Genomic DNA, 13099 nt, shown 5'->3' with positions numbered 1-13099 from the left:
TAATGCCAGACACATACTCCAGATAGCACAACAAATACAAGGCTCTGTCCAAAACTATTTCATTCTACATTTTTAGGCTGGATAGCTAGCCATCTAAGCCATCTAAGAAATTAGCGGCCACAAAAGTTGTTATTTTTCCTAGATATCACTGCCTTGAATACATATAAAATGGGAAAACTACAATACTGAATACATTATCAATATTCTTTGTACTATTTGTACATTAGGCAGTATGGTCCTAGCAAACATATTTATCAGGAAATATTCATAAACTCAGTTTACACTACCACTTATCCATTTAAATCTTCTCTTTATCAATAAAAGTTCCATCGAAAGTCATGAAACAGAAACAAAACAGCCACCTTCACACGATATAGGTGTTGTCTTTCCTGCAAATTCCAAACCTTTGTCCATTGAAAATGTACTGTTTTCTTTCATACTGATTTAAAATTATCGTGCTACGGAGTTCTCTACAAAAACTAAATGACACGACAGTACAATGTGTTATGTTCAGTTTTTTCTTTCTCACCTGTTGAGCCAGTGGCTCAGGTCAGGCAGATGTGCCCACTGCACCCCGGTCTGGTTTAGAGACCTGAGCATTCGACAGCATGTCAGAGTGAGGAGCGGCGTGGCCAGGGCTAACCACTTCTCCGAGTCTGCGCTGACCCCAAGCTCAGCCACTGGAGAGAAAGATGCACCTTTTTCCTCCACGGTAGAAGGCAGGAGAAGGTTTTCCTCCTCTTCTTCACCTGAGCATCTCTTTTCCCTGAAGTACTTCCTGCAGACATCCTGGAAGACGGCCAGGCAAAGCGTGTTGAGCAGGAAGTACCATGTCTGGTGTTCCTCTTCTACAAAGCTACTGGAGGCCAAGCTGAGAGTGTGGCCGAGTGTGCCGATCAGGAGCAGGATGTCCAGTTCAGACAGAGTCCACTCTGAGGAAGAGGTCTGAGAGAAAGAGAGAAAGAGAGAGAGAGAGATGTAAAACTCACACCCGCTGACAGTGTGCTTGCAATAGCTTCTCTCTCACTTGAGCTCTCAGCCATGTTAGGACGTGCTGAGAACTAATTAAAGGACTTTAAATTAAATCATAGGAATAAAGGTGTTAAGAGCCTGGAATGCAGGCAAGTGTAAAATGTACTTTCTGCCAAATGAGCTACACTGAAATCAGCAGCATGATTCCTGCAGTGCAGGATGCTGTGGTGAAAAGAGGAGGCTTAACCAAATTTCTGTTAGGTTCAACTGAACCGGAACCAAATTCCTGCCTTGAACACTGAGGGGAAAAATACAATCTCACATCGTGCTTGTCAGTTCATGATACTACGTGCGGAAAATAACTCCATGCTACAGCTTCGGACAAAGACAGGGAGGAATTAATGGAAAGATGGTGAGATGTTACAAGAAGGAAGGAGAAAATAGGTCGTCAACTGGTGGACCACGGTCCGGATGTGGACCCAGCAAAATACTTCAGCAAACTGACCCAAGTACTTGAAAAAAATACTGTAGCAGAGATGATAGACATAGTTAATAAATTCATTCATCATCAGTGAAAAACATCATTCAGCGACTCTAGTTTTCAAAACAACCACTGTAGCTTCTTGGCTTGTTGTAGCCAATCACATGCATTTATGTAAATTATCAAAATCAGAATGATTTTATTGGCCATACACATTTACATGTATTATTTACATTTACATGTATTTTTCTTGGTGTTTGGTCACAACATGATACATTCAACACACATATCTCAGACAACACAACACAATTACCTTTATAATATACAAATATTGCACCTTTAGGCAGCAATGGTAGGTTTTTATTGTGGAGGTAGAAATAGCTGCTGGATGCAGTTCAGGGTGCATTAAAAGGAGTGGTACAATTGTGATATATAATAAATAATAGGAATGATATATAGTAATGGCAATATTAATAAATAATATATTTAATAAATAGTATTAAATAGTACAATTTATTAATAATATTTAAAATAATAATACAATTCAACTTGTACAATAATAATAATAATAATAATAATAATAATAATAATAATAATAATAATAATAACAACAATATGCAAGTGTCTAGTGCAGGAACCAGGAATACAATTATTTATAATTACATTTAGTGCAATTACGAATAATTGTACTCCTGGTTCCTGCACTAGACACTTGCATATTATTATTATAATTATTATTATTATTAGTAGTAGTAGTAGTAGTAATAGTAGTATTATTATTATTGTTATTATTATTATTTTACAAGTTAAATGTTATTTTTATTTGACACATTATTAATAAATAGTACTATTTATTACTATTTATTAAATATATTATTTAGCAGAAAGTGGCTCATAGGATCAGAAACTAGCTACAGGGTTAAAAACATTATGTAAGAAAGGGGGGAGTTTTCACAGAAAGTTTATAGATTTTTCATGTTATTTATTCTCTCTTCAAAAAGAAGTCAGGGACAAACTTAAAATGGACAGAGAAGCTTGTGTTTAGCTCCACTATGAAACAAAACGGTTTCAAACTGTTTCATTTCATAGCCACGAATGTTTAAGCATTTATAAGTAAATATCTTACACTCAGTCATGGTCATTACGTATCTGGACATGTGGAAGCAAGGAAGTTTATGGAACTGGTCCTTTATACATTTTAATTAAATACCCATGAACTAGAATAAAAGAAAAAAAGAGTTCAGGAAGAAATGCCAACACACAGTACAATACTGAAAGCATCCTGAAAGTCACCTATTTATTGTGTAAGCTGTGGGCTAACCACACACATGCTACAGTGCTACCCTCAGTGTGTTAACTCCTGGGAGCAATGTTTAGAGGGCTAAGCAATAAAAAGTGGACAAACATACATACACGGCTATTGCCTTTGCATGCCAGACCGACAACAGAAACATTCCCCAAGAGAGCGCTTACTACAACACACACTACTGAAATGGACAATAAATACCACAGGAGAAGGTTTCCTTTAATATAGCCCATGGCTAACAACACACACTCGTAATGTAGCCTGTCAATCGTTGCTAAATGCTAGAACGCAACCGTCTAGGACTCTCTACATTTACTGTAGAGAGGTGCAGCACTGCCATGAGGAAATCTAGTAATCTTATACTTCTGAGTAATGAAAATCTTCTGGAAATATGGCTCTGAGTTATGCACAGGAAACACACTCAGAGTCCATCTTGCCTTTGTGCATTAATGAAATCCTAATTAGTTACTCCGTGTCTAAGCATCATGATGGATACAAACATGTGTAGCCATGACACCAGTTACCATAGGGACATCCTACTCCTCTGGGCTGTGACAGGGCCCCAGTGCAATGACCAACGAGCTACCATCCATCACCTAGAGCAACGCTGAGAAGAACTTAGCCAAGGGGAAAATGAATTGTGTAACCAACATACCAACACTGACGTTTGTGTAAGCACAATCATGGAGAGTGGGAGAAAAAAATATTACCACCCCTCCCTCCGTTCCTTCCTCCCTCCCTCTCTCTCTCTCTCTCGCTCTCTCGCTCTCTCCCTTTCAAGTCGTTCTTCCCCTCTACTGGAATACTTGCACACCTGAAGCCCAAATTGACTGAAAACCATGCTTTTGGAGATTATTTGCCAGAGTTTGCTACTCTGCTCTTTGTTTTGGTCTCTGCTGGTTGTGGTTTTTGATCACAGAATAAGAAGAAATCATGGTGAGGCTAAAATAAGAATGAAAGACAAAAAAAAAAACAAAAAAAAAAAAACCACAGACTTTACTATTTATATGCTAATTCATGCATCGTATGAGCAGAAGACGGCCTCTGATGATTGTCTCGGTTTGTTATTTTGAGCACTTCCCATCACCAGCAACTTATCAAAACCTGCATCTCGAAATAACTTGGAGGTTTCCCTACAAGAGAAAAAGACTCAAAAGGATAAATATAAATGCTTTTGCAGAGACTAAAGAAGACCTCCTCACTCTCTCGTCTCTCCCTCTCTGCCTACTTCTTCTCCTCATCCCTGTGATCTGGTTTTTACGTGTCTTTAATAGTGCCAGATATATATCCATATACACACTCACAGTTCACTTTATTAGGAACGCCTGTACACCTGTGCATTCATGCAGTTATCTAATCAGCCAATCATGTGGCAGCAGTGCAATGCAAAAAATCATCCAGATACAGGTCAAGAGCTTCAATTGGATGGGCTACAACAGCAGAAGACCATATCAGGTTCCACTCCAGCCAAGAACAAGAATCTGAGGCATTCATGGGCACAGACTCACCGGAACTGGGCAGCTGAAGACTGGAAAAAGACCAGTTTTTTTTTTTTTTTTTTTTTTTTCTAATTCAGCTGTCCAGTTTCGAACAGCCTGTGCCCACGGCAGCCTCAGATTCCTGTTCTTGGCTGACAGGAGTGGAACCCGACATGGTTTTCTGCTGTTGTAGCCCATCCACCTCAAGGTTCGACATGTTGTGCATGCTGAGATGCTTTTCTGCTCACCATGGTTATACAGAGTGATTATTGAAGTACTATATCCTTCCTGGCAGCTCGAACCAATCTGGCCATTCTCCTCTGACCTATCTTATAGACAAGGCATTTCCACGCACAGAACTGTCGCTTACTCAATGTTTTTTGTTTTTCACACCATTCTGTGTAAACCCTAGAGACTGTTATGTGTAAAATTCCCAGGAGATCAGCAGTTTCTGAAATACTCAAACCAGCCCATCTGGTACCAACAACCATGGCACAGTTAAAGGCACAGAGATCACACTTTTTCTTCATCCTGATGTTTGATGTGAACTTTAACTGAAACTCTTGACCTGTCTCTGCATGACTTTATGCATTGTGCCTCTGCCACATGATTGGCTGATTGTGTAACTGTGGGTAGCATTATCAGCTCACAGCTCCTGGGTCATGACTTGGATCCTGCGCTCAGGATACTGTCTGTGCTGCATGTACTCTCTCTGTTCACCAGGATTTCCTCTGGGTTCTCTGGTTTCCTTCCACTTTCCAAAAACATGCAGCTGGGTGGATTGGCTATATTAAATTGCCTCTAGGTGTGAATAAGTGTGTGAATGTGTGTGTGAATATGTGTGTGAATGGTATCCCACAATGGACTGGCAGATTCTCCTGCCTTGTGCCTTGTGTTGCCTGCTCAGTGGGTACTGAAGATGAATGAATGATAAACTTTATTCATACAGCATCTTTTATCCATTTACATTTAAAAGCTAGTCAAAAATAAAATAGTGAAATAGACAAATAATAAAAAAGAAATAGACAATAGCAGTGAAAAAATGGAGAAAATAATAGCTATATAAAATATTAAAACATACTGTAAATAATAAAAGCATGTAAAAATAGAACGAATGTACAATAAATAAAAGAATACAAAAGTAATGCAAAAGTAATGTGCCAGCAAAAGAAAGGCATATAATACAAATAATAAAAGCTAGTTAAAAGTTTTTTTTAAATTAGTGATAGATGGAGCCTGATGAATTTTTACTGGTGTGTTCCAAACCTTGGTGCATAAAACAAAAGGGTGCTTCGCCACAATTTTGAATTTTAATACATGGAATGTGGAGAAGGCTAGCACTAAATAACCTTGAGACATGATTTGGAATGAATTTTATTAGGCATTCAGATACATATGAAAGTGTTTTACCATTAAGATATTTAAAAGCTACTAATAAGAGATTATAGCTGATGCTAACGGAAACAGGTTGTCAGTGGAGCAACGCTAAAACTGATCTAATATGCTCTCATTTTGTAGTATGTGTTAATATTATTACTGTGGCATTTTGCACAAGTTGTAGCTTGTTTGTTGTAGTTGCAGATGTGCTGTGAGCAATGTATTACAAAAGTTAAGGTGAGGGAAAAAAAGCAAACTTCTTTTTGGTGGAAAATCATTTACTCATTCAGGTCTTTCACAAAACAGCGCAGTAAGATATCCTACTCAACTTGAACAGGCCTGTGTTCCGGCCAGGCCAAGCAGAAATCACAAAGCAATCAGCAATGCTTGCAAAATCAAATAAGCAAATGAAAATCATAATTAATTACTTCTATTCTCTCCCTCTCTTTTTCCTCCCTTCAGAATACAGAGTATGGGGGCAACGAAAAGAAAAAAGGAACTTAGTAATCATTAAACTCCTCTAAGTCATTACAATGTAAATAACACCAAAAGCCACATCAGAATTCTCTCAAGCTGTCCACTCTCATATACACGGCAGACAAATCTATTAGCTACTATACATATAAATATACACTCACTGAGCACTTTATTAGGAACACCTGTACACCTACTCATTCATGCAATTATCTAACCAGCCAATCATGTGGCAGCAGTGCAATCCATATGGGCCAAAAGTTTCAGGTAATGTTCACATCAACCATCTGAATGGGGAAAAATGTGATCTCAGTGACTTTGACCGTGGCATGACTGTTCTTGCCAGACACGCTGGTTTGAGTATTTCTATAACTGCTGATCTCCTGGGATTTTCACACACAACAGTCTCTAGAGTTTACTCAAAATGGTACAATAAAGAAAAAACACTCAGTGAGAGGCAGCTCTGCAGACTGAAACGCCTTGCTGATGAGAGACATCAACAGAGAACGGCCAGAGCTGGTTTGAGCTGATAGAAAGACTACAGTAACTCAGATAATCACTCTATACAATTGTGGTGAGCAGAAAAGCATCTCAGAATGCACAATACGTCAAACCTTGAGGTGGTTGGGCTACAACAGCAGAAGACCACGTGGGGTTCCACTTCTGTCAGCCAAGAACAGAAAGCTGAGGCTGCATTGGGCACAGACTCACCCAAACTAGACAGTTGAAGACTGGAAAAACATATCCATCAATCATCATTTGAATGCCACAGCCTATTTGAGTATTGTTGCTGAGCATATGCATCCCTTCACAGCCAGAACTTACCCATCTTCTAATGGCTACTTCCAGCATGATAATGCACCATGTCACAAAGCAAAAACTCATCTCAAACTGGTTTAATGAACATGACAATGAGTTCAGTGTTCTTCAGTGGTCTTCCCAGTCACCGGATCTGAATCCAGTAGATCACCTTTGGGATGTGGTGGAACAGGAGATTCACAACATGAAAGTGCACCTGAAAAATCTGCAGGAATTTTGTGATGCAATGATGTTAACATGGACCAGAATCTAAAAGGAATGTTTCAAACATCTTGTGGAATCCATGCCATGAAGAATTGAGGCTGTTTTGAGAGCAAAGGGAGGCCCTACCCCGTATTAGTAGTGGATGGATACAGAATTTATTATGGCATCAGGAACATAAAGGTTATCAACATTCAGCCTTCCACAGTATTATAAGTTCTCCATATTACAGTTGAGGCAAAAGTCTATGCACACATAGGCTAAAGACATTCAAACTCAATTTTTCACAACTCCACACATTTGATGTTCCCATACATTTCATGCGGTAAGTCAATTTGGGTATCTGCTTTATTTCCATAAGAGGTCATTTCAAAATAATAGCTACAATACAGATTTATTTAAGCTTTTATACACTGTATCAGATTTTCAGTGGGTCAAAAGGTTACATATTCTTTGTTAGTATTTGGTGGCATTGCCTTTTAATTGCTTAACCTGAATCACAAACCTTCCACAAGCTTCTCACAATACTTTGCTGGAATTTCTGCTCATTCCTCCTGACAGATCTAGTGTAACTCAGTCAGATTTGTGGGTCTCCTTGCTCAGACATGCTTTTTCACTTCAGTCAACAAATTTCTATTCAGGTCAGGGCTTTGTGGGGGCCACTCCAATGTTTTCTCTTTGTTGTCTTCAAGCCATTTTGTTACAGTTTTGGTGGTATGCTTATGATCATTGTCCTGCTGGAAGACCCATTTCTGAACCAGGTTTTTAACATTCTGCCCAATGTCTCAAGGTGCTGCTTCAGTATTTCTAGATAAACATCCTTCTTTATGATGCTATCTATTTCCTGAAGTGCATTAGCTCCTTTTCTAGCAAAACACCCCCACAAGATGATGCTCTCAACCCCATGCTTTACAGTTGGGATGGTGTTCTTCAGATTAAAAGCCTCTTCCTTTTTCCTCCATACATATTGCTGATCATTATGACCAAATAGTTCAATTTTTGTCAGCCTTCAAAAGGCTGGTGCTCATCTGCACACTTCAGTCTGGCTTTTTTTTTTTTGCCAGAGTAGGAGCTTCTTCCTTGCACAACAGCTTTACAGGCTATGGAGATGTAGCACTCTTTTAATGGCGGACACGCATTGGTCCTAAAGGTTCAATTGAACAGCATCAGGCATAAGGTACCAAAGTTTACTCATCCCCAGGAGTTAATTTGTGCCTCTTTCCTCTGTCTTTGTGGTTCCAAATTTTTTATATTTGCATACAGTTCTTTGTACAGATGCTCATGGTATCTTCAGTTTGGAAATTACTCCTAAGGAGGAACTGGACTTGTGGAGGTCCACAATTTTTTTTCTGAGGTCCTGGCACAGTTGCTTAGATTTTTCATGGTATCAAGGGCAAAAAGACACTGTCTCTAAAAGTAGGACATTTTATAGCCACAGGTGAACTCCTAATTATCTCCTAATTATGACAGTTGGCCAGTCAGAAGCTTCTAAAAGTCGTTGTTAATTTCTGGAATATTCCAGACTGACCTACTGGAATTCTGATATAGTGAATTAAAGCTGAAATAAATCTGTCTCTAATATATTGTTTTAAAATGACCTCTGATGTGAGCAAAATAGAGGCTTGCCAAAAGAAATGTGTGGTAACATGAAATGTGTGAGGTTGTGAAAAACTGAGCCTGAATATCTTTAGCCTAGGTGTATGATTTTTTTATATTTTTGGACTCAACTGTAAATATATTTTGCATTTGTGGTGTTAACATGTACAGAGCTACTTCTTTACGCTGCTATGGCCCAGAGAAAAGAAACCTGGCTTGTTCTCTCTGTAATACACCATCTCTTCCAAAAAAAAGAAAAAGCATGCCTATAGTAAAACAGCTCACTAAAGCTAAAACTAAAACTAGGTCTTCACCTATAATGGCTAAAGCACAGATTAATGCATCATGAATAAACAATGAAAAACGTGGGTACATTTAATAGCATTTTCCTTAAAACCTTAATCAAATTCAGCAAGCTGAAGGTATGTGAGAAAAATGGCATTCATTGCTGGCTTATACGTCCCTGTTATTTTAATTATTTCCATCAAGGTAATGTGCGCTGTCCATTTAAATAATCAAACATAAATTATATGCGTGAGCTGCTTTTCATTTTTTTTTGTCACCGTGCCAATTAATTTCATCAGACACTTCTAACCAGGTTCGGATGTGAAAAGAAAAAGTAGGTGAGTCATCAATGTTCTAGCCAGCTTTCAGTCAGAGTGCAAATGACCTTCAAAAATCATGACAAGCCAGATCATAAATACTAATGCTGCATGTGTTTTCGTCCGACTTCATTCCTACATCGTTATATAAACTCAGAGCTAGAGTCCCTTTCTCATAAGCACACATCTGTACATTACTTTCTTTCTCCATAAAATCTTGAAAAGGCAGAGAGAGAGAAAGCGTGGGAAAGAGTAAGACAGTGAAAGATGGGAAACAGGGAAAGAAAAAGAGATCACTCCTCACCCTGGAAGCAGTAATTAAAAGAGCTAGGCTTTTTTTTTTTTTTCTTTTCAAACTTAATTTGTTCACCGATCCTAGGCAGGGTAACATCAGTCCCACTGTCCCTCTAACAATGGATGTTCAGCAGACAGCAATTTTTTAAAGGTAGCCTATTCACAGGGGGAAGAAACAGCTATTTAATAAGACCTTTACATTTAAAAAGAAGTGGTGGCACTGAAAAGCGAGCAGAAGGTGGAAAAAGTCAGGCTGTGTAGCGATAAAGCACTGAAACTTACTATATCTGCCTCACAGATCAAAAGGTGAACCAATTACCAGGCAACCCAAGCCTGCTTTACAACCAGAGCAGAGCAGAGCATACTGAAACATAACTCTTCCTCATTTACCACATACACACAGAACTACAGCACAAGACCTCGCTGTTAACATACACACTGTAACAAGAACAAAGAACTTCAGAGTGGAAAGGTTTAAAAAGGATGCTGTTGTAGTAGAGAGGCCATCTCAGCAGAACTTGTACCTAAGAACCACTGCTGTGATCATAAAGGAGTGATGATGCTCATAATGAACACTTTCAACACATTTGATCAGTTTTGTAGTATACAATTGTGGCAGAGTAATGATTTATAACCACACTATCCAGCGCCACCCAGAAGAAGATGGATTCCCTTTTGAGTCTTCTTCCTCATTTATGGTAATTTAAAGCGACAGATTTTGTGATATAATATTTATTCGCCACTCATCCAAGAGCCTTCATCAGTTCTGCTGAGTCACTCAATGCTGAACCAACGCCTTGGACTAATTCAGAAGAGAAACAGCTTGCATGGTTTACTGACTTAATCTTGAATTTATCTTTTGCTTTATTTGACAAACATTTGCACCAGGCTTTGGAATTTCAGGTAATACAAACCAAAGCTAAGCAGATTGAAACTAACAACCCCAATCCCTCATGCTTTTCCCATTTTTTCCTGTCTCTCTTACCTTGGGCTGCTTGTTGTCAACTTTGCACAGTGCACGTCTGGCTGCCATGGCCACCAGAGAACAAAACAGGGCTGAGGAGAAGATGATGGCGACAAAGGCCAGGAGCCAAGGCAGTGAGCAGAAGTAGCAGGAGGCCTCGGACGAGGTGCACACCAGCACATGAACAGAGGAACCCAGCAGAACGAGGAGGTAGAAGGGTAGAGAGAGGAAGGTGGTTGCCAGGGGAACGTCCACACATGCAGCACCACTCAGAGCCTCCGGCATGGCCAACAACAGCAGCACCAGAATCTATAGCAAGATGGAGACCCAGTGATTAGATATTAACTGTATGGAACATATGAGAAAGAAAGAACACACAGCTATTTTTGTCATATCTATTACCTGAGCAATACGACAGCACTTTTAAATATTTTAAAGAGGACAGATTGTTAAATAGGCAGAGACAGTGTACAAAAATTGATTATTATAATACAGGACTTTTTAAATTTTATGTACATATACACTATTTGGCTAAATAGACACCTGACCATCACACCCATATGTGCTTTTTGAAAATCCCATTCCAGATTTAGTCCCCCCCTTTGCTGTTATATATACCTCCACTCTTCTGGGAAGGCTTTTCTCTAGATTTTGGAGTGTGGCTGTGGGGATTTGCTCATTCAGCCACACAAGCATTAGAGAGGTCAGGCACTGATGTTGGGTGAGGAGGCCTGGGGCGCGGTCAGTGCTCCAATTCATCCCAAAGATGTTCAATGGGGTTGAGTTCAGGGCTCTGTGTAAGCCACTCAAGCTCTTCAACGCCAACCTTGGCAAACCATGTCTTCATGGACCTCACTTTGTGCAACCAGACTGCACTTCGGGAATGAAGGGGTATAGTTCATCATACCACCATGAAATGAATTTGTTTAAACATGGCTACATATGAAATGAAGGGTTTCAAAGGTTTTCATTAGTGAAACTCAATAAGGAGTAGGGTTTTTTATTTTCTTATTCCAATTGTTAAACATGTCCTAGCAGGCAAAAATGAATAAAAAGTAATAGCCTGGAGACCAAATCTGCTTGTCCCCGGCACCTGGTCTAGTGATTTGTCCACCCCTGTATAAAATTCTGCTCACATTGGACTGTGACACTGATATGTTCAGTGTGATCAGCAGCCCTGCCAGACTGAACCTGCTGATTAGACTGAAGTGACGCTCAAGCAAGGCCAACGTGCCTTTCTGAGGAGTTGCCCTTGACACATTAATAGGCAAGTCCAATTACCATACCTTCCCCTACCAATCTTCTGCCTAATCCCAGGGCCTGATCCACAGGCTAAATGTCTCTGCACACAGCCTGTCAGTCTCACACCTACCCCATTGCTAAAGTGTGTTTAGAAATACCAAGTGAACGCCTACACATTCCTTCAACTGCATACATGCTTCAGTCTAGAGGTACAGAGAGTGTAGGCTGGAAAGAATGAAAACTCAGGGGAAATCATTAGCTGGGCTGAGTTGGGATCAGTTTTCATTTAGGCAGCAAATTGGAATTATTGGGATTCGGGTATATATCAATTCCACATCATTGTCCATACATCTGTTGAACAAATGGCTTAAACAATCAGAGTCAATGTGGATAAATAGTATAAACCTCTAGGTTTTCTCAAAAGGAGAGCGACTGGTGTCAAGCGGTCTAATCATGTCAATGCGGGTTTAACTTGCTCCACCATTAAAGACTTGATTACCTGCTCTGTTCAGGTGCCATCTGGAGAGATAAAAAGAGATTTCAGATGACAGATGACAAGAAAAGCCATTTAAACTCTTGGAAAATAGTTTGAAAGACACCAGGCCAATCGTCAGGTAGCGAGTACAACAATGAGAAGAAAAATCAGCACCAATGCTCCTTTCCCCAGGAGTGGGCATCCTACAAAGATGAGTGGCAAAGCATACTGCAAAGGTGATATATATAAAAAAAGAACTCTAGGGTGACAATTAAGGACTTGCAGGCTTCTCCTACAATTGAATCCACTACAAAAAAAGCAGCTAGAAGGACAGAGGACACCCCTGCTCATCCAATATATATACATACATATATATATATGCACACACACACACACACACACACACACATATATATCCTGCATTATGTTTTATAAATGAACAAAACACTGCATCCCAAAATCCAGGCTTTATCCAAACAGTAAAACATATTAGATGTAGCATTAAGATGTAATCAGCAGGTAATGCGGCTAAAATCCTAGTAGGAGTGCAATGCAATAACACTATCCATATCTGTTTAGTGCTCCAAATATCCAAATATTTGAATCTGTACTTTTATTTGGATTTAAAGCCAAAGTGAGCATGGCCTGAATTCAGATGTTTTTTTTGTTTTTTTTTAATTCAGCATGAATCCAATCACTATGCCACCAAAAACATTGAAAAAAAAAGGTAGAAATACAGAAATGCCTGCACTGTCAGCATGCTCTGTCAATTATGGCTCTGACCGTTCCTCAACCTCAGCTACATCACTCAGGTTCAT

The 13099-nt window shown here is 39.4% G+C and overlaps 1 protein-coding gene across 1 annotated transcript in view; it reads right to left on the bottom strand.

Moving 5' to 3' along the window:
• pigg (phosphatidylinositol glycan anchor biosynthesis class G) overlaps positions 1-13099 on the bottom strand; it is a 118158-nt gene that overhangs the window by 46408 nt on the left and 58651 nt on the right. The window contains exons 8-9 of the mRNA XM_026917949.3: positions 10586-10873; positions 530-945 (exon numbers count right to left, since the gene is read on the bottom strand). Coding sequence (XP_026773750.1) covers positions 530-945; positions 10586-10873 — 704 coding nt within the window. The remainder of the gene's footprint in view (positions 1-529; positions 946-10585; positions 10874-13099) is intronic.

Source organism: Pangasianodon hypophthalmus, chromosome 7, assembly GCF_027358585.1.
Source record: "Pangasianodon hypophthalmus isolate fPanHyp1 chromosome 7, fPanHyp1.pri, whole genome shotgun sequence".
Taxonomy (NCBI): Eukaryota; Metazoa; Chordata; class Actinopteri; order Siluriformes; family Pangasiidae; genus Pangasianodon; species Pangasianodon hypophthalmus.
The sequence above is the reverse complement of the archived record's forward strand: the minus strand, read 5'-3'. Positions and strand labels throughout refer to the sequence as shown.